We start from the raw sequence: 22,487 nt of genomic DNA on the forward strand, positions 1-22,487 counted from the left end.
GTTTTAGCTACAGGTTTTTTAATTAATTAGCACAGTTGATCATCACTGACCAATACTTTTTCTTTTGCAAGATGCTTAAACTGTACTGTTGCACTTGATTTAAGTGAAGCATACCTCTTTCAAGTGTCTTGAATGAAGTAGCTTCCTGATAGGTAGTAGATGACAGTATTGTACTGGTTTTCTAACTACCATGTTTTAAAATAAGGTTAGCACTAATCCAAAATTCCAGCTCTGTTTAAACATCATAATACCATGTCTTTGTCATGTGGAGGCTGTCTAGTCAGATGCTCCCCATGTAAGCAGATAGAATTTCTAGGCAAAGCACATACCAGAATGTTTCCACTTCCTGACAAAATATGCATCGTTTTGTAGCAATCAAAATTTTTGACAAACATGACACTCAGAAAAACATTTTCTCAGAAAAATGCTCAGGAAACATAGTACAGAAGCCTATAGGATGAAATCACTCTGATTACACATCAGCTGTGTTTTTGCCACTCACTCCCAACCCTGATAAAAGAAGTTTGACATAAGCATGCTTGAAGGCTTGTGAGGAAACCCTACACAGCTTTACTGTACTACTTACTCTACCAGCATCATAGAGCTTTCACTATTCAGAATAAATAACTTCTCATGAGAATGTAATTTGTTTCCAAAGGAGAGCATCACTATTCTCTAGGATTCATTCACAAAACATGGAAATCATTACAAATATAGAATATTCCAGAATAGTTCCACCTTTTCTAAGACGCATATGCCAAGGTTTCCATTCCTACTCATCTCTACTCTGAAAACTATCACATGAGGACTGGGAAGAAAATATCATCAGCAAACAAACAAGCCACAAACACAGAGTATTTCTGAATTTAACTCAAGATTAGCAGTGTGACAAACCATGAAAATCATAGCCATTCATGCAGTGCAGGCACCTGCAGCATACACCACCTCCGACTGACACAGAACAAGAAGGTGGAAGGGTAGGTGCGTAGTTATGCATGATGACAACAGTAAGGACTCAGCAGCTACAGAATTTTAGTCGTAGCTGTGGAGTATTTAACCACCAAGACACTAATAAACAGAGCAGTTTTGCCATTAGACATCTTGTACATAAGGACAAGTAACAGAAGACATCACCTTGCACCTACCTACTAAGATGTAACTTTCTACTGACCAGTAAAAATAGAACAAAATATTAAGTCCTGAAAACAATTATCAGTTAAAAAGCTAACTTCTGTGATTCTGTGAAGACATTTCTTCAAAAAAAATAACTCATTTGCTACATTAGTACCGAAACCTCAAAAGCACAGCTAAATATAGCTCAAACATATGTTTGAGCACACAAACATATTAGCATAAACTTAAACAACAGAATTTTTACACTCCCTTTCATTATGAAGTAAAAGTGCTGGAAATATCAGTATTTCCTAAGCACTGAATCCTAGTTCTCATTATTAAATTTATGTTTTGCCAACAAACTGCTGTTTTTAATTTCAGTGCTTGACCCAAGTGTTTATAGACATATTTAGGTAGCTAGAAAACATCCTACATTGTTATGAACTGAATAAGGGAAAAGCTAATAGCTTCATTCTGATTGTAAGCAGAACAGGCAAGTATTCCATTTAATCAATATCAGTAACACTTAGCACATTTGGTGTTAAATTTCAGAAACTTCCTAAAATAATCTCTGAAACAATAAGCTGAAATTTGTCTTATCTTTCATGTACAGCAGTTCCAACTTATTAAAAAAAGAGAACTAGGGGAAGTAGATCATAAATATTTAAAAAGATAGAAAGTCAGACAATAAAAACCTGTTCCTCCATTTTTTTTACAATCTTGCAAGCTCCCTTAGTACTTGCAGCCAAAGAAGCATTGCTCAGTGCATGAACAACAAGCAGCAGGGGAAAAACCCCTGAAATTTTATTAGTAAAATACTTACCAAGAAGGGCAGACATATTCTGAAATATTCTCAGGAGTTCTGGTGTAAGACATGGACTGTTCTCTAATGTCACTAACCTAAGAACAGATTAAGCAAAGTATTTCAGATGATGTATGAGTAACACTGAGCAATCATTTTGACAGATATAAACATTTTAACTTCCAGTAACCATCTATATTATCTACAATGTGTAACAATTACCAGAAACATACTTCAAAGCAGATCAATAGTCCTTACAACACACTTATCAACATAGGCACAGGTCTTGCCAAGGTAGGAGAACAAAGGAAAACAAAGACAAGGTAAGCTCTGAAATGCAATAGTGAGCATATCAAAGTAGCAAGCCAGGAAACTTGGAGAAGGTGGGTACAGTGGAATATTTGCAGAGCAAAAACAACACATTTTGTATTCTAAACCTCAAAGGAGAAGCTCTGATGAACCAGCTCACACATTTACGTGTTTTTTTATGTCTGAAATGATACACTGATTATCATACATTGTTTCCAACAATTTAAAATTCCTGGGATTTGAAAACAGTAGTTATAAATTAAGCATACATATTAAAGCCACAGCAACAAATTCCATTTTTTCCTAGAATCTTAGGCCTGGGATTACCATATTTAAATAATATGTCTGGTTATGTGAAATATCTTAGTAGTTTTCCTGCTCTTGGCTCAAGAAGCCCTTGGAGTCCTAACTGTCCCTGCAAGCTCTCCAGATTTTTCTGATGCTCTAGGACATCTTAAAATATCATTCTTCTGCACAGACATCAGAAGATCAGTTTTATTAAGAAGATATAAAAATTCTGAACTGCTACATGTAAAAGGCCACTATGCTAAATTCTGAGAAGCTCTTGAGAAGCACTTCGACTTGCTGCCACCAGCAATATAAAACTCACTTTTGCTGTCTATAGAACAGATCACTTGTAAGCTAAATATTTGTAACTGAAATACTAATTTACAATTTAGATCAAAGGAATCACTCACTATTTTAAGACAAACTCTATGTATTCCTGTTCTTCAGAATTTGGTCCAGGTAACCATTCTCCTCTCTTATAGCATCAGCTGCATCAGAAACAAATCAGGCTCATGGCAAACTGAGCACAGTGTCACTTCTTGTTTTATGTTCAATCACCAAATAGCCTGAGATATAGAAAGTAACTTCTACATTTTATCCTTGTGATTATTACACTTCTTCCTGCAACCAGACCTGATCCATTGGCTCACTGTTCTCCTGAAGTCAAGCACACCAAATTGTTAAATCAGCATACACATTAAAGTGACAGTAGACTTTTTGTCCTGCTGTTCATGATCACTACAGAATGGTATCTTAAGTATCAACTGCCTGAAAATGAGTAACAGAAGAAACACAACTACCAACAGCTAAGTACACTAAGTATATAGATTTCCTAGCATGCTGTCTTCTGCAAAGAGGTGCGATATAGCTGATGTCAAGGTAAGGTAACAAGAACATATAAATTTTAATATTCAAAGATTTTTACAACTTCTTTCTTCTGGGGATATAAAAATAACTGTTTTAAAATTAGAAACAGAAAGAAAATGCTCTTACCACAGCTCTAAACCATCTTCCAGAAGATAGACATGTGGAGGCTGAGAAACATCTGTACTTAGCTGGATGACTGGAAGCAGAAAAGGGTAGAGATTTTTGCTGTCTGCTCCCAATCCCTACAAAATAAGTAAGAAACGTTAAATACATTAGAAGCCTTGAATCAAGCATTTTAAAAAATAGCATGGAAAAGATCTACACTGCTTTTACATTCACATGTAAACATGCATTCAAGAAATCAAAGGTTGAACTTGCTTCCATTTCATAAAACAATAGTCTGATATTCCCAGGCTCTCTCTCAGCATGGCTCGAGAAGGTTATGATTTTTGAAAACAATTCACTTACCAACTGACTGCAAGAAAAAATTATACAGAACATACATTCCTAAAAACATTCACTGGTCATTCTCTTTCTTGGAGAAGTCATGAGTCTAACAAATACCAAGTGACTAAAAGCTGAATGTTTTACAGGTCGAGGAAATAATTACTTCTTGGTTCTTATAATTCACAAAATCATTTGACATATTCTAATATTCAGGAGAAGGACTTGTTTTTATAACTACACAAAGATTCACAGACTGATGACAGTGATTCAGTTTTCAAATGATCCATGAGATATTTGAACAATGAAGAGTAAATTGGGAATGACTGCCAATTAATGAGCAGCATTACAATATATTGTAATATTACTACTTAAGAGAGTTGTGGCTAGTGGAATCCTGAACTTGATACTTGAACTTTTGATAATGGAAAATTTAAAATTACTTGGTATTTTTAAGTTGCAGCTTCTTTGCTTACTTAAACACAAAAAAGAAAAAGACTCTTCTACAAATCTGTCTCAACTTTTTGTGCCTATGTCCACAAAGATATATACTGTTTGTAAAAAAATACTCATATTTTGGTCTCCACGGGGGACAGGAAGAAGTATTTCCACAATTTCTTATGGTAAAAATGTATTTCCTCTTCATTTAAAGTTACACCACTTTGGAAAGAACATTTATTTCTCCTTTTATAATAATATTTGTCATTTTCCTTTCACTTTCTCTCCACTGTTAACCTCTATAATACCATCCTTTTAAGTCATGCATTTCCCCAAGTTCAAGAGTGCCTGCATAATTAAGTCTGTTCCTGTACAGACACTGTCATAATAAGAGCTCTTCTCTTGGTCTCTGCTAGTCCTACTATATTTTCTTTGAGATGCAGCAGGGGTTGAAGAAGGTAGTGTGGCATATAGTCTGTATTAAAGAAGTAGTTAATACCACAGATTCTGCAGGCAATACAACCATATATTGTTCTGTCATCAAGAAACAACTGTAGGAGGTACTGACAATGTTTATGTGACTCAGATTCCTTACCTGGACGAGATGGATCAGGGTGGTTAGAATGGCACATCGTAGCATGTTGTGCTCCTCACTCTGCTTCCAAAGGAGCGGTAAATACTGAACCAAACATCCTACATATGGTCGTATCTAAAGTTCAGAACACAAACCGCTTTGTTAATACATGAAACAAGACTAATAACTCATCTCAAGCACAGTTTCTGAAAAATACTGGAGCTGCTTTTGTCTCAGTAAAAACACAGTTTGCTTAAACCTTTCTAAAACTTTCTATTCTTTACTCAGTGACTGAAGTAACTTTTGACTGCAGAGTAGTTTGAAAAGAATATATTACTTACAGGGACATTTGTGCATGGCAATTAAGCTTAAGAAATACAACATAAAAATATTTAAAACTTGATATGCAGAGATTTTCATATTAGTATATTCTTCACTTAGACAGAATTCCTAAACAACAGCATTCTTTAAAACCAGGAACAGCCCTCCCCTCCAAAGAAAACAAAAAAACAAAGGCAGCTGAATATCCTCTGGAGTCACCTAGCCCTTGAGCAGGAGTAAGACTATATAACTTTCAGATATTTGTCCTAGAGTATGTATTTTTTTTAATGGTCCTCAATGCTAAAAGGTTAATGTGTCTTTGAAAGTATTTAATTATGAATTAACCTAAACATAATTCAAGGGTTCTTTCTCAACTTGTTTTTAATGCTGCTTCTCTAAACTGCAAGGAAATCTGCTGTCATGTTGAATTTTTCTGCAAGGGACAATTATGAAAGCTTCATCTGTCTCTCAGACAGGACTACTTGTAGAAAGACAGGATCAACTCAAAAACATGCATTTTCTTTGTCCGTAATACAGTAATACTGAAAAAAACCCCAACCAAACACAACACAACAGAACCTGAGACAAAAGCAGTCAAATATTAGTTGCTCAATTTTGCAAAATCATCTTCAAATTCTTTATGTAAAAGCGGAAGTACATACTTTAAAATTCTGAAAATTCACAACATTAATTTGAAACCTGTCATGCAATTGAAGAGAGTGCTGTAGAGGTAACTGTGACCCATATCAGCATCAACAAGAAACTGACATATCAACAATATCAACAAACTTAACTGCACACTCCCTATGAGTGCAAGGCATTTTCCCCCAAAATGCCTTTTTAATATGTATGGTAGATTCAAATATTAGTTCAGATATGAGACTGTTAGAATAAATCACAAATAAAAAAATAAAATTGCAAGAAATGCCACAGGATGTAAAAATCCTTAGGTATTCTAAAAGCTGATTCAATACAAAAATACATAGTAACTTAAGAAAAGTAAGTTAACATTTTACACAAAAGATAAATGAGAACTGAAAAGAGGACCAAGTACTGCCAACTGGTTGTTGACAACAACAACCAGTCTATTAACTGATGACATTTTCCTTCCACAACAAGTCCTCCTCTGTGTTCTCAGGAGAAAGCTAGAACTAAAATATATATATATATTAAAAATACCTGCATATTGACTCTTTCAATCACACAGGACAGAACATGAAGAACATGCATTTTGGTGTCACATTGTGTTACTTCCTGAAGTAGCTGAAAGAGCAGTGTAAACATGGACTCCAGGTACTAAAAGAAAAATAAAGAACTACAGATTAGACCATCAAAAATACAACTGCTCGAATGAACTGGTTATTTTCCCGTGCACTTAAAACTCTAAGACACCCACAAACTTTGTAAAGCACCAAGTGTGCAAAATGTTACTCTTTCACTTGGAAAAGAGCAGATTAGCCAATTACTGCCTAAGCAAGGTTAAAAATTTGGATTACTCCTACATACCAGTCAAACATGATCAGTTTGAATTCATGCCATTTTCACATTTTGATAAATGTAAATATGATTTCACAATCAAAACAGACTGTCTCTTCAGAAGGAACACTTTGTTAAGAGTCAAATGAAAGGTACAGTCTTCTAGCTTTTGGGCCAGTAGACAAGAGTTAAATATTGAACTGAAAAAGACAACTTAGAAAAACCCAGTGTTTACAGTCTAGATGCACTCTGCATTTTTGGTTTGTTCACAAGTGAGTTGAAATAAACATGGAAGTCAAAATGAAATGAGAAAAAAACATCTGCTAAATTTGAATGACCAAAATGAAACTTTAGCTTCATTTCAGTACTTTCCACTGTTTAATTAATGACAACAGTAATGACCATGGCAAAGAACACAAACATAAAAGCACCAGAAAGTAGTGCCTTTTTAAGGCACACACTTGTATTTAACAATTTTAATAATCAGCAGGTTGGAAAGTACTGCAAGAAACAGGCATGTGGGAAAGGCACAGTGATGTGGAGATGTATTTATTAGATACACTTTTAATATTTTCCTATCATAAAGTAACTTACTATCTGGAAACACCCAGTATACAGAGCATGAAATACACTGCTATGAAGCTATAACAGCATAATAATACTAAATTTTGAATTGTGTATCTACACATCAGCAACCTTAACGTCAGCAGTATGAGTATATATTTTGGTGTGTGAAGACTGAACAGACAATACAAATGTGCACACACATTGATTACTGAACAATGTAGCTCAAAATTAAAAAATATTTTTCCCTGCTTTTCTGTACAGATTTATCTACTCTTCAGAATATATAAATGCTCTTACCGGTAAAAACTGGTCAGTTCTGAACTCAAAGTCATCTACAGGTAAATAAACATTAAGGAAAAATAATACAGACTGCAGACAGATACGAAGACTCAAATAAGCAAATATTATATGGATATGAAAAAAATGAAACACAAAGAATTTGGTAGTGTGTTTAAAATGAATTGTTTTCCAGCAACTCGGAATTAAGAACTAATCAGCTTTGCAAACAAGGATATTTAACTTCAGTGTTGTAGCTGTCTCAATACGAACCTGAAAGAAAAAAGTTAAGAAGCATCATGCATATTATTCATTAAATATTCATTAAATGTTCATTAAATATTTTGATTATTCACAGACTACCTGACAATATCATTTGATGTTTTGGCAATTGAATAATTCTCTGTGTTCTGTCATCCTCTAAGAAATGCAGTTAATTCCTTTCCATTCAGTATACTTCACATTATATTTGTCCTTGCTAAAACGGTAGGAATTGAAAAAGCTACTCATGCAAAACCTTCAAGAAAAAAAAATTAAACAAGAAGATATCTATCTAGACTGTGATAAAAATTCTTGCAACATAGGAGGAGTTTTACTTAGAATTATGTCACAGCTTGCTGCCAGCTAAGAAGCACAGAATAAATAAACTCAGTAAGTTAGACTGTTCTTCCTGCAGATGCTTAGAAATGCCTTACAAAGCATTAAATAAAACAGTTGACACAGAAACACAACCTGCACTGCTAAAGCTGTCTGGAATCACAGAAATTATTGCTATGACTGGCAATTACTAACTAATATGCACCTACTTTGGTTTTTTTTGGTGACCTGCTCGAACAGTTTGTTTAAAAACAAAAACAAAATAAACAATAGTAAAACCAGCATCTTAATTTCATTTTATCTGCTGTTAAATTGAAGTTGTAGATTAAAACTACAGATTTGTACTCAAGCAGTTTAGCAACCAATACCATTTATTATATCCTGTTAGCAGGTAACTTTAATGCCTTTGTAACCATAGAATCACAGAATCATTATGGATGTAGAAGATGGTTAAGATTATCTAATCCAACATCACTAAACCATGTCCCCAGATGCCCTACCCACACATTATTGAAACATTTCCAGGTGGCTCCACCTGTTCCAATGCTTGACAACTCTTTTAGGAAAGAAATCTTTCCTAATGTCCAACCTGACCCGCACTTGGTGCAGCTCAAGGTCAATTCTTATTCTGTCACTGCTTGCATAGGGGAAGAGACCAATGCCACCTGGCTACATCCTTCTGTCTGGCAGTTGTAGAGTGATAAGGTCACCCCTGAGCCTCCTTTTCTGCAGGATAAACACCCCCAGCCCCCTCAGCTGCTCCTCACAGCACTGGTGCTCCAGACCCTGCCCCAGCTCCATTGCCCTTCTCTGCACTCACTCCAGCCCCTCAGTGTCTTTCTTGCACTCAGGGCCCAGAGCTGGACACAGCACTCGAGGTGTGGCCTCAGCAGTGCCCAGGACAGGGGGACAATCCCTGCCCTGCTCCTGCTGCCCACACCATTGCTGATCCAGGCCAGGATGCCATTGGCCTTCTTGGCCCCCTGGGCACACCCTGGCTCATGTTCAGCTGCTGGCACCAGCACCTCCAGGTCCTTTCCAGCCACTCTGTCCCAGCCTGTGGCACTGCCTGGGGTTGTTGTGACCCAAGGGCAGGACCCAGCACTGGGCCTTGTTGAACCTCACACCACTGGCCTCAGCCATGATCCAGCCTGTGCAGATCCCTCTGCAGAGCCTTCCTGCCCTCCAGCAGATCAATAACCCACACAGCTTGGTGTCATCTGCAAAATCAATGCTCCATAGTAAAGAGACTAGTCACAGAATAACTCTGTTCTATCTACAAAAAGTATCCATTAGTTAATAAATTACTGTAAGATATTTGATAATTGTATTCCTATCAAATACAGATTGTTGCTCTTGCAATTCATTTTTCCCACCAAAGTCATCACCTACTGAACATCTTCAGGCCTCATTTAATATCTTTGACATTACTGTTCAGTATCTCCACAATTAAACATCACTGAATCTTCCCAACAGTTTGTCTTTTGCAAGACACAACAGCCTTAAAGTCTGATGTTGTGAAATTCTCAATCAAGTTTACACAAAGTGATCTATTTCTGTTTCATCTGTGGTTGCAACAAATGTGGAGTCCAAAAGATTAGTTATTTATACTTACCACTAAGTCACGGTCTTGAAGCAAGTTACGAATTGCTTCATATAAAACAGGTCTCAAGTCTGATTTGAATTTTACAGAAATCCACTGTCCAATCAGCCATATTACTCGTCGGCGTATTGGTTTATACCTTCAAAAGCAGGAGGAAAACAATTGCACTCGTTAATCATTACACTAGTTGTCACAGAATACTTCGATGAAAAAGAAATCCAAGAATCATGATGAAAATGTTATTGCCCAAAACAATTAAAAGACTTAGTTTGTCAAGATCAACTTCAGTGCAGAAAACTTTTCCATGAAAATTTTTCACAAGAAGGCTCAGGAAAAACCACCTTAGTCTGAAAAATATGATTTTCATCCTAAATGACTGAATCTTAAATGCTTCCCTAGAGATTCAGTTCATTCTGCACTCAGCACACCGATTAAAATAATAAAAATAATGTTACATTTATTACTGAAATCATGTATCTACTCCTTTCACTACAGTTCCCAGCAATTCTCTTGACATTCTGTTTATGTTCAAAAATTTTAAGTCAGATACAATTTAAAAATGTTAACTTAAGGACTGCATTATAGCAACTGTCAGAGTAGTTCACTTCATCAGTCTAAAACTATTCTAAGAACAGACACTACCTACTCTTGCACTAGTGCCACAACAAGGGTACAAATCAAACAGCTTTAGAGTTGATGGGAAGAACAAACCAGAATAATGATTGAGAAAAGCATTTCACAGAGAGGCTATTTTTCTCCATTGATCAAATAATTCAGATTTATGTTTAACTTACAGCTGTATAAAGTTAAGAAAGATGATTCATATCTAGAGAATTTTAAGTAATGGTTATTATAAATGTATTTTTCACTTTTTTAGTAGATGAATTACTGCCTTGTAAGCCACCAAGAAGCCATTTAAACTGAACTTATTGAGGTTTCTCTACATTTAGTAAGTGTGTTTTATTAAACATTGCTGTAATGATAAAACTATAAACAAAGAATATCTTCAGAGAACATGAAAGTTGTGGATATGGTATATATAAAGCAATTCATTATACTGGAACACATATCTAATGAGGAATAACAGCCCAGTGTTGCTTGATGTTTACTGAGTAGCAGTGAAGCATGAATGACACCTGCTGAGGTATGACTTCCACAAAACATTGCCTATTAATGCACCCTTTGACTTGCTCAGGAAGCTGTGATGATACAACTTTTCCTACTCTTAGAAGGCCTGTATGTGACACTTAATTTGTAAATATCAGAGTTTTTAAAAAACAAAGTGATTTTCTTGATATTGGAGTTGGATAGCTTTCAAAGCACTATCACATAAAGAGAAGTTTTAAATGACATGATGTAAATACATAACTGTCTGCTGACAGCAAAGATTTTCAGGTTTAGTGATATCTATTGCTCAACACATTCCTACCTCTGCATCTCTATTTTATTTTTCTTCATGGTAGAGAAAATATAGGATGCTTTTTTGATTTTTTGGGGTAAGTACTTGTTTGGGTTTTGTCTAGGTTTTTTTGTTTGGGTTTTTTTTTTTTGGTGGTTTTTTGTGGGTTTGCTTTTTAATTCTGAAGTTTCTCATAGGTGCTCATTTTTGAGGTGTGACTTTTTCTACATTTGTTACTTTTGGAAAAAATTCACCTCAGAAGATTAGCTTTTACAAAAAGAGCACACAGTGACTGAGTATAGGTCCACCACTAAGCCTGGTGGACCTAAAGCTCACACAGGAAAAGTGACCATATTCCAAAATAAGGCAATCTCTGCTACATTAGTCATAGGACAGTACCTTCAAGCAGTCTGGACTACATTAGATATTCAAGTCAAAAGTACTTTACTTTCTCTCTCAGTTATCGCAAAAAAAAAAAAAAAAAAAAAAAAAAAAAAAAGTACTCAGTAAACTACTTTCATATTATGGAAAAGTTTCCCATTAATCAGTACAAAACTAAGCATCACAGCAAGTGATAAATTTGGCAATGCACTATTTCTAAAAATCTTTTAGAACTTCTTTTATGAATTCCATATGTCCTCTATTGCTACAGTCATAATTGACTAGTTTACTATCAACAGGTAACAAGACAGAGAAAACAAAACATTGCAAATTCCATGCTCACTGCTGACAACAATAGGTTTGTGTTTCCAAACATCAACCAGTTCTGAACAAGCAAACCATGGGACATTCTGTGGGACAGCAGAGGACACCCTCCAACCCACTTTATCTGAACTGCATGTGTACTCCCAAAGCTGCTGTTAAAGCAGCACTCCATTCAGTGCACTAACCCTGCCTTCCCTTATTGCTGTGGTGATCTCCAGTGATGAAGGCAGTAAAAGCAGTTCAAGTTAAAAGGGCTTCAAAATTTCAGACAACTTCTAATGCAAGCTTCTGTCCCCACAGGAATTATATCCTGGGATATCACAGATGCCAACCAGATGGTTAGATCAGATGTCTTCCAGTAATACAACTGTATCAACAACACAAAACTTGTCAGTTTTACTTACACTATTTGGGTGAATACAATACCATAGCTGGCACGGGCTGCAAAGATCACGGCAGCTTTATTTAGAGACTGCTGCTGGTGAAGCACAACAGCAAATGAACCCTATTACAAGATCTCCCATTTTTTCCTGCTCTTCTAACATTTAGCCTAAACATTAGAGTATTTGGCCACTTGTAAATACTAAGTGAAATCTTAGTTAAAAAAATAGTCTAAAGAGAAGAAGAATAAAAATATTAGGAGACAGCAGGTAAACAACTACAGCAATCATTATTTTTCACTAACATAAGGTTATACATGCAAAAGTATGTATTTAATTTTTTCAAAGTTGATTGTAGTGGAAAGAAGCATTTTAATATTTTAGGCTCCACTCTGCAGGAAATTGAAATCTCTTTGTAAACAGAGCATTTGGAAATAAAAGAGCTGACTAGCAACCAATTATGGAAAATAATTTACAATTTATAGTAGCTCCTAAGGGTACAAGGAAACAAATTAGTTCATGTTTTACATAAAATTGCCACTGGTAAGATGAATTGCAAATGTAAAAGAAAAACACAGCAACAGTCTTGAAAGGACATTCAGGTCACTGCTCATGACTGCGTTGAGAAAAATAAGACACACTTATTAGAGTCAATGGCTGATTTTAACTTGTCTGATAAGGATTAGCATGCACAATACTGGTCACTGTCCTTCCCCTGGGGAAAGAGTGAGCTTGAGGGAAAGGTAGGAACAGTGTCTTCCAGACAGTTACGAGGTGCGACAGCTCTGTCTGTTCTGAGATGCCAAAACTATCTTTGAAAATACCCCATTTCAAAACACCCATCCACTAAACAGTGGGACGTACCCGTGTGCAGGCCATACAAGTGAGGGTGACCTTGGTCAGAAGGAAACACCATGGCAGATGGACTGTATAAACCTCCTCATGTAGAACAAGCTGCAATCATTCACACTTTACAAACACAACCCAAACCTTTATTTCCCCTCTACTGCAACAAAATTTACTGAACAGAATTACAGAGGGCTTGTATTTAAACTTAAAGAGAAGAACAAATCCCTGTTCTTGGCTAAAATACAGTTTAACAGAGACTATTTCAGTTGGACTCTGCTGCCTAGAGGACTCCAGGTTCTCTGAAGGCCTAAACATCTTTTTTCAAATGAGCAAAGGTGGTTATCCTGAGAAGGCTTAGTCAACTCTAATGTATGCAAGAAGACAGACAATGTACTTTTACAGAACTGTGGAAGTACTCACCACACAGTAATTTAAACATGAACACTGTCACTTCTGTGACTGCTATCAGTTATCTGTATGCATTTCATACCTCTCCTCATTTAGTGTGTATGTTTCAAGGTTGAGTATTTTTCAACTCGGCGATTATTAGGCATAACATCTTATCTGATTTGTATCAACAGTTTGTATTTAAATGATGAAGGCATAACAAACCAAAGCGTTTACCTGTCATGAGAAACCTGTAGTTCTGCTAACAGTTGATTTTTAAACCATTGATCAAAATCCACACTATCAAATAGTTCATAAGCAGCCAGTCCAACCGCATTATACACTGGGGAAAAAAACAGTCATGCTTATTGTTTGCTTAGATGCTGATTTTTTAATACTAAATAATTAGATCAGTTTAATACTCAAACAATATTTTGGTAACCTGAACATAATAAAGAAAACAAAATTGAAGCATATCTTTCTTTAGAAAGTTTTATCAGATCATGATGAAAGGAACTCCGCTGGAAATTATTAGTAAAAGAAAGATACTACAGAAGAAAATCGATAGAAGCCAAAAGAATTATGAGGATCTTACTCTATCATCAAAAGAGAGTTCCATTAGAAACAATTATTTTATTTTGCCATAAAATCTCCTCACTAGTAAAATGGACAGAGTATCTCCATGAATATACTAAAGGTAAATACTTGGCAGAGCAGAAAGAACAGGACAGTAAAGGAGATTACTTGTTTCAGAAAAAAAGCCAAAAAGCAGTGCATTTTTACATTAACATTTTCAAAAGTGAAGGCCAACATCAATGAAAGGAGAATTAGAATTTAAGTCCCACTTTCCAATTGACTTTAAAAAAATCTTGCTAATTCTTCATGTAATTTTTGAGAAGTAAAACACATACACAAATGCTCTGTGACTTCAAAGATAAAGTAAAACTTAACTTACCAGCATCTTTAATCAGTATAGCATTGGTATCTTCCATGTTGGTAGATCCTACAAGCCAAAGTTAAATAAAAAAGTGTCACTAAAACCAGGAACGCAAGCAACTTTGCACTTAAATACTTTAAGAAAGGAAGACCTGAATTAAGACTGCTTTCACTGCTTTTACTCAATTTACAAGTTTAGTCTTGGCACTTTGTTCAGTGAATACATCAAAAACAAATCTCTGCTTTCACATCCTAATTCTGACTTACTTCTTTGGAGAACATTTTTAATAACAAACAACAAACATTTTTAATAACAACATACACTTAAGCCAGAAGCAAGTATTTTAAATGAACAGACTAAAAACCTGAAAATTGCAGACAATTGTCAACTTCATAGTACTACATCCAAAAGGGTCCTAGACCTAGTTCCCTGAATTTTTATACGTGTGTCTAAAAGTTGATATTTTCTGAATTTTTAAGAATTAATGGATTCTTTAGAACATCTAGTACTTCAACAGTAAATGTCAATTTGAAAACATGAAGAGCATAAGAAAACTGCTAGGCACCCCAGAAGAATTAAAAAGTACTGGTATACCTTTCAGTATGGTAGTATTAAATTATGCAATTTTTGGAGAACAAAACCACATTGACTGTCATCTCTATTACAAGGAATCGTTTACTATTCCCCATATTACAGTACAACAAGCCATCCCAAAACCTACATACACAAAGTAGTTTATGAACACATTTGTGAAGTCAGAAACAACTCTCAGAAAATGAGCATTTATTTTATTTTAATAGAATGCAATGATCTTTTCTGATAAGCTTGAGTACAAAATATTGTAACTCTACTAAGATGACCAGGGGAAACAACCTGAGCTGAAATGACAAGGGAAAAAAAAGCCACTCCCACCTATGATCTTTTCAGGCTATTATAAAACTTAGTTTATGGGCAAAGAATCATGAAGAAAAACAAAGAAAATATTAATCACTCCTCAACCTATGAATAATTCAGTCTTCATACAGAAAACCCATAAATTTTTAAAGTTGATTCTTCAGATTTGCAAAGTTATCTAGACTCTCCAAAATTACTGCCTAACTTAAACTTTTTCTTTTAAAGTTTATTTTCCCCCCTCAAGATTTTGGCAGAGACACAGCATGAACTGCCTTGCAACATTTGATAAGGAAGTTCCCAATTAAAAACAACCCAATGAGTTAATTAAGCTTGTGGATCGCTCCCAAGAAAGCCTGAAACATCATGATATTAGAAATGCCACAACATTTGTCAAAGATCTAGAATAGTTAAGATAAAACCCAAGAGCCTTTACAATGACCTCTTCCTGGATACACAATGTGCTCTGTAATGGCAGGTTTAGAAATAATTTTAGAATATTAACATGTCCTTTGAAAAATACAGCGAGAACACACTATATAAAATTGAATGTTACAAGATCAAATCGTTTAGTAGCTGACAAGAGTATGTTATGTATTTATCCTGGTTTATGACAAATTTGGGAAAAACTTCCAAAGGGGTCCCTCTAAACAGTTCTACATTTTATACCCCCCTCTTTTCTTTAGAAGAACTTACCTTGTAGACTGTGAACCATTTCTAAAAGAACTGGGGTAAGAGTTTGATTATATTCATGAAAAATATCAATAAAAAGAACTTCTGTGCACGGCTGAAAAATTAAAAGATCTGGTTAGAATCTATTAAAATAAAGGCAATTAAAATACATTTTATGCTAAAATTTTAAGTGCTGAATACCTTGAACCGAAGGTCACAGTTTGAAACACAAAATATATAGTAGCAAAATTAATGCTGCAAGAAATAGCACTCTTTCTACTACACACTGTGCTTAACTCTAGCAAGAGTTTGATGGCTGCATCTAAATCAACCAGTTCTGAGGCAGAAGAACAATGAATCTGTGGACTGAAACAGCTGATGCTGCACCACCAGTGACCACACTGTGGGTATGACACAGGCTGTTTTTGTGTTGGCTCACTGGCTGTAGGTCAGGGACTTGCACTGAACAGCCTTTTACAACCAGAACATACTATATGCACCACGCTGAGTTTTTAGTTTTAAAATAAAAGTAATCCAGCAAAATAACCTTGAGATCTCTCTGCAAAGCAAACCCCATCGGTTACAGTTGGAGATACACTACAACACTATTATTTCTGATCTGAACTAAATTAATTAATATAACAACTAATTAATTAATATAATTAACTAATAAAGATGCATCTGGAACTTCCTTCACTTGTCATGTCTACTACCAAAGTCATAAGTGGTTACATCAGTCACCAGTTTAAAAAAGAGAAAACTTCTGCTGCCCTTAACCAGATGCTACATAATCCAAATGCTAAAGCAAATCCTTCTCCTTCCCTCCTAAAATATCAAGTGCACAGATTCCCATGTATTTCAGCAAGTTTGAACACTGAAAAAAGAACAATTAAACTTTACTAAATCTGAAGAAACATAAGGATTTTATTTCAAGTATAATCTGTCTTGGTTACAAAACTATCAAGAATTGCATTCAGGAATGTTTAAGAGGTTTCTTTCAAATTGAACACTTACTCTGAGACTGTATTTCCAAGAATCCCCTCCAGTCTCTTCTACAGCTATTATTTCCAAAAAAAAAGAAAAAAGTATTATTTCAACTGTGGTTCAAACAAAGTTTAGCGTTAGGATAAGAGGGTATCATAGACTACAGAGAAATCTTTCATTACAAAAGAATGTCTAGAGGGAGTATTTGTCCGTGTAAGAAGACTGCAAGAAGTAAAATGGCCAATATTGCAGTAGGCAACTTGTGGAGAAAATGTGGACATGAAGCACTTATACAAACATCTAATTACACTACAACCAACTATATAGCATGTTTCTTACTGAAGCTTTCTGGATCCTCTTCCCACATGGTCAATTCTTCCTTTGTCAGCAGGAAATAGTGAGTGACTAATCTCCTACATATTTCCATTAGTGTTGGGTATGTGAAAAAAGCTGTCTTTATCTTATGTGCTTCAAGAGTTTCAGGACTGCTGTCTGAAATAAAACATGAAGATTAATTAAGTGGCCTAATGATCAAAGACTAGTCTAGTAAAATCAGAAAAAAGTCAATAAACAAAAAATCTTATCGTCTGGGAAAAACAGAAAAAATGTATTTTCATAGCAGACTTTAACTGACTTTCAGCTGGTAAGACAGGTTTTTAAGCAAGTAATCCAATCCCACACGTATCAGTACGTATATAAAACTTTTTCAAACTCATAGAGAATGCTAATCGTTATCTAGTCACTGCCGCATGTAAAACCAATGTGAAAGGTTGAGGTGTTTTTTAAATTCACACATACAGCAGTGTAAGAAGTTTCACCAGTCCTACAGAGCAAAAACAAATGAACTCCTTTACTGAACTGCATCTCCAATCCACTGTGTTTCTGTATTTCACTGTACTGGTATTAGTCAATTATAGAAAAAACAGCATTTCATTAAACATTTCTCATGGGAAAGATACAACAAACCAGTTGATGAAAATACACCAAATTCTATACACCTCAGCTCTTTTTAAAATTAGTTCAATGGAAACTAAAAAAACCAAAAATGCAAATATATTTTGCATTTAAAATTCCTTTGGAATGTCATTATTAATATACATTAATACTTTAAAAGTTAAAATAACAATTATCAATATGCAGGCAGCACCATACATATTTCAGCAATTATTAAAACATTAATAAAGGAGTATTGACTGATGAGAATAGTCAGCAAAATGTTTCTCAAGACAAAAAAATATTTTACTAAATAGTAACAGTACCTTCAATGTTTTTGGATGGCTTGTATGCATAATTTTTTACAATCATCTTAATGAGATTCATGCATTGTACAATAAACTGCTCAAATACAACTCCTTCACCAGCTTCTGTGAAAACATAGCTCACAGAGAACTCCAGAGATCTCTGAATCAAAGCAGTGAATGAGAAAGGATGTTGATCCAAGAAGTCCAAAAGCTTTAAAAAATGGAAACAGAAAAAGAAAAATCAAAACACTTCTAGTGAAGTCTTATTAAATGTTTTAGTAAACTAGTTATCAAAACCAGGTGTCAATTCACACAAAATTATAGAAAACTGAAGATGGACAGGAAATTAGGAACAGATCTGTATCAATTGGTAATAAAGCATAATTTAAGAGCAAAATTCTTGATTTGGGTTCAAAGTTATTTAAGTATGAGGAACAATACCCATATTCAGATAGACCAGCTAGCTAGTAGTAAATAAAATATATCAGCCATACTTAAAACAGTGAGTATTTCAGCAGATAATTCATCTCTATTTGAATTAGTGTAAGCAAAAAAGGATATATAAATTCCCCCTCAACACACCACTGCAGTACAAGCACTTGCTTTCTCAACCTGCCTTTTCCAATTAGTGATCTAAAATACACTGGTGGATTCCTTTAATCTCCTTTATAATTGCAAAATGCCTAAATGCACATTCTTGCATGTGAATTTCTATAGGTGGTAGATTTCCTATTAATCAAATTTACTTTCTCTTAGGGTCTGTGAAAAAAGAGGCACATTTGCAATCTAAGTGCTATAACAAAAATAATGTGTCAGAGCATCTTCAGCTCAATTTTGTTGAAGCCGATAGGTGCTTTTTACTTCTGATAACTAGGCTGAATATTGAAATTATACCCATGGCCTCTAGATAGAAACTGAAAACAATGGGAACTCAGTAGATTTTATAACTTTAAGAAAAACCAAAAACCAACAAACAAACAAAAAACCAGACCAAATGTCTATGTTAAAATTACCTTCAATACAATATGCATTTAACAGTTACAGAGAATCAGCTGACAAGTCCAAGTATCACACTTTACAAGCCTCACAAGGCAATAAAGTAGGTTGTTCGTTTTCTTTTGATTAATTAGTGGCCAGTAATCCCAAAGAACAAACAAAGCCATGGAAATAGTGATCTAACAGCCTCTAAAAGATAAGATGAAGAGTCTATTTCTTCTTTATTCCTTTATACCATTACCATTGTTTTACCAATGCTTCTAGAACTCTTCTTTAAACAAATTCTAGCTAAATAATTTACTTACGGAATGCACTTAATTTTGTTTGAGCTAAGAAAATGTATTATTTGCTGCTGCAACTTACATCAGTGTGAGTAAACAGACTTTTCTTCAAAAATACGACTCATAACAAAGTCTTAAGTTGCAGCTCCTTCCATTTCTTTGAAAGGTCTGAAACAGATTCACTTTAAGATACATATGTATCTGGATGGAGAACCAGAAGCTGTACAGTAACTGAAATGAGATTTCACTTACCACTTTAGTGAACAGAATTATGGTCTTTTCTAGACGATCTCTGCATATGCTTTCTGCTCTTATAGTTCTACCTGGAAAATCAGACATTTCACCACTATTATTTTTTAGGCTTTCATTTTCATTCTGGATAGCTAAGTTTTAAATAATTAACACTGGAGAAGAATTTATTTTTACTGTAGTTAAAAGATTAAGTTAAGCCTGAAAGTTCTAGGGCAAAATCAATACCAAGTCAAATTCAAGGTAATGAGTACTGGGAATAAACAAATCTTAAACTGTTTCTCTCAACTGCAGTGAAATCCACTGCACTTGATCAGGCTATAACAATTGTGACATCATTACAGAAAATTCAATAATAAAAGGCAGTTAAAATAATGCAAACAAATGCTAGTATAGACAAAAAAACAATTACTCATTGAAAATATAAAGATGTTCTTTTAATAAAACTATTACCACATACTATTATGTGCTTTTGTAGAAACTCCATCTTAAAGAACAATTTATTATGGACATTAGAAAACATTCCGAATTGGGAAAAAGACCAGACAAAACCTTTATAAAGCAAAAGAAAAACCACAAAGGGCCATATTGAAGGCACACAGGCAGAAACATGATATAGTAAATGTAAACACTAATCCTATAAGGTACTTGTACCTGCTTTTGCAAAACAATTTACTGATTAGAAAAGTGGAAATGGGAAGGTTCAGCTCAGTTCTTGTCTTAGAACACAGAAACCCTAAAGTCCTCATTTTCTAGGGGACTACAATAAATACCAAACTTCAGCACAGGATGGCCTTCAATTTCTTCTATTCAAACTCTGCACCTTTCTTGTCAAAAATGAAAGAACCAATAGGAGCCTGACTGTAGTATAGGGAAAGTGGCAAACTGGGGAAGTTTCCACCTCTTCTAAAAATGAGGATCAAAGCCCAGATCAGCCTTCTTACCAAAGTACAGGATTCCTGAACCCAGGAACCTCATCAAAATATCAAAATTTCATATAACTTATTTTAAAAAATTCTTCCTATTCATTTTAAAATCTGTTTTTGTAAAAAAGTGAAGTATGTTTTGTTAAAGTATGACACCAGATAAAATTTTGGTGTGATTTTAGCCCATTCATACAAAAAGACACTTTTTCTGAATTCTTCTTTGATAGTTTGACAGCATTTAAAGAAATAGTTTTGACTTATACAAAAATACCTTGCAACTAAATGTTGACTGATGATGCACTAGCCTGTATATTTGCATTCAGTTTCTAATGTTTAACAGTGAAAGATACTCAGATACTTACTACACTCCAGGAACTGTTTTAACCGCTCAAACACAGCATGGAGAAAACCCTGAAAAACAAACATGTCTTTGAAAGATGAAGCTTATTCTGCACTGTATTATGAGAACATCTTAAATCATCACAAATGATTTCTAATCTAGAACTAGAAACGCACTTACCATCACCTCTGCATTCCAATGAGGTTCTACAAAGCCATGGACCGTTAGTTTTCGAAGCACTGGGAAAAAAAATTACTTGTGTAGCTATTTATTAGTTCTTGTTTCCACAAATTTCAGAACACAGTTGTAATTCCACTTTCCATGCCTTTCTTTCAACTCAATGCTTTAAAAATACATGTAGTTTTAGGTCCTGGATGCCTCATCCATACCCAGCATTCACCTTGTTGAAATTACTTTAAAATACGCCTTGTGTAAAATAATGAAGAGAACTCCAAGAATTACTCAATCAGGAAGAATTCTGCCAAAACTCTAAGCATTCAAGTCCCGAAAGATCCCTGCAGTAGGAAAAGGGCCAAGTACAGTCAAGTAAGGCCCATAAGACACTTGTAAATTCCCTCAGGTTTATCACTGCCAGTAACCCAGAAAAGCTGCACATTGCATCTTCTGAAACAATTCAGGACACATATTACCTACATTGCAAGCATTGCATACAAAAATCTCGGTTGCTCAAAGCAGCCAAGTAGTCAGGATATGCATTTACTCCACTCATAAGCCTTTGAGCACCAACCTGAAACATAAACTAACTGCTAAGGGTAGCTTTTTACTGGACCAGGGTGAACTTAATGGAATGAAACTTGTAGCTCAGCTTCCTCAATTAATTGCTAAAGACATTCAAGCCTAAATTACAATACATGTAAGAAAGCATCCTGTTTTGCCACCCACTTTCCAAAACCCTAGATATTGACTTCTTACAACGTGCACAGTGGAATGCACAGCTTCTCACATACTGAGAAACAAGACTACTCTCTTTCCCTTCTGCATGAGCAATCCTCTCTCTGCCTTGCTAGTAGCACAGGTAGCATAAATCAAGAATATGGTTATTCCCAATGGGCATGGTTTTGTTAGAGAATGGGAACTATTTACCAAAGAAGTTCTACACATTCCCTGTGAAGAAAGCTTTTCATTCCTTACACTTAACATAATTCTATATTATTTACCTTTCAATGACAACAAGGTCCTTTCTAGTGAATTTGCAGCTGCAGCTTCATCCCCTGTACAAATCTGCTGCAGGAATGTATCTGTATGATGATTCCACAAGGAACAGGTAAAGCTGTAAATACTTGATGTAAGCTGAAAAATGAAGATCAAGAATATATTTTGTTTCCTGAATTATGCTATGCCATAATAAATTACTAAATTTTAAAGGCTGGTTTAGACAATTAAAATATTTAATCTAGCTTCTTGTGGGTATCACAGGCCACAATGTCCACAATTTTTCTCTTCTTAGTTGTAATGAGTTGTACTAATATAAAAATATTTTGCAGAAAAATACCTTGCGTTCATTTGAAGATGTTATGATAGACTTACTGGTTTCCCCGACTACTTGGGGGGACT

At 34.9% G+C, this 22,487-nt stretch overlaps 1 protein-coding gene across 4 annotated transcripts in view; it reads right to left on the minus strand.

The window, feature by feature from the left end:
* The window catches only part of IPO11 (importin 11), an 82,814-nt gene that overhangs the window by 37,002 nt on the left and 23,325 nt on the right, over positions 1-22,487 (minus strand). For all 4 annotated transcript variants that reach the window (XM_056513741.1, XM_056513742.1, XM_056513743.1 and 1 more), the window contains exons 8-24: positions 22,091-22,223; positions 21,093-21,151; positions 20,935-20,983; positions 19,650-19,720; positions 18,139-18,331; positions 17,219-17,371; positions 16,910-16,953; positions 15,920-16,010; positions 14,351-14,398; positions 13,633-13,738; positions 9,688-9,814; positions 7,715-7,748; positions 7,497-7,537; positions 6,336-6,452; positions 4,857-4,970; positions 3,506-3,621; positions 1,937-2,013 (exon numbers count right to left, since the gene is read on the minus strand). In XM_056513741.1, the coding sequence (XP_056369716.1) occupies positions 1,937-2,013; positions 3,506-3,621; positions 4,857-4,970; positions 6,336-6,452; positions 7,497-7,537; positions 7,715-7,748; positions 9,688-9,814; positions 13,633-13,738; positions 14,351-14,398; positions 15,920-16,010; positions 16,910-16,953; positions 17,219-17,371; positions 18,139-18,331; positions 19,650-19,720; positions 20,935-20,983; positions 21,093-21,151; positions 22,091-22,223 (1,573 nt within the window). The remainder of the gene's footprint in view (positions 1-1,936; positions 2,014-3,505; positions 3,622-4,856; positions 4,971-6,335; positions 6,453-7,496; positions 7,538-7,714; positions 7,749-9,687; positions 9,815-13,632; positions 13,739-14,350; positions 14,399-15,919; positions 16,011-16,909; positions 16,954-17,218; positions 17,372-18,138; positions 18,332-19,649; positions 19,721-20,934; positions 20,984-21,092; positions 21,152-22,090; positions 22,224-22,487) is intronic.

Source organism: Oenanthe melanoleuca, chromosome Z (assembly GCF_029582105.1).
Source record: "Oenanthe melanoleuca isolate GR-GAL-2019-014 chromosome Z, OMel1.0, whole genome shotgun sequence".
Classification (NCBI taxonomy): Eukaryota; Metazoa; Chordata; class Aves; order Passeriformes; family Muscicapidae; genus Oenanthe; species Oenanthe melanoleuca.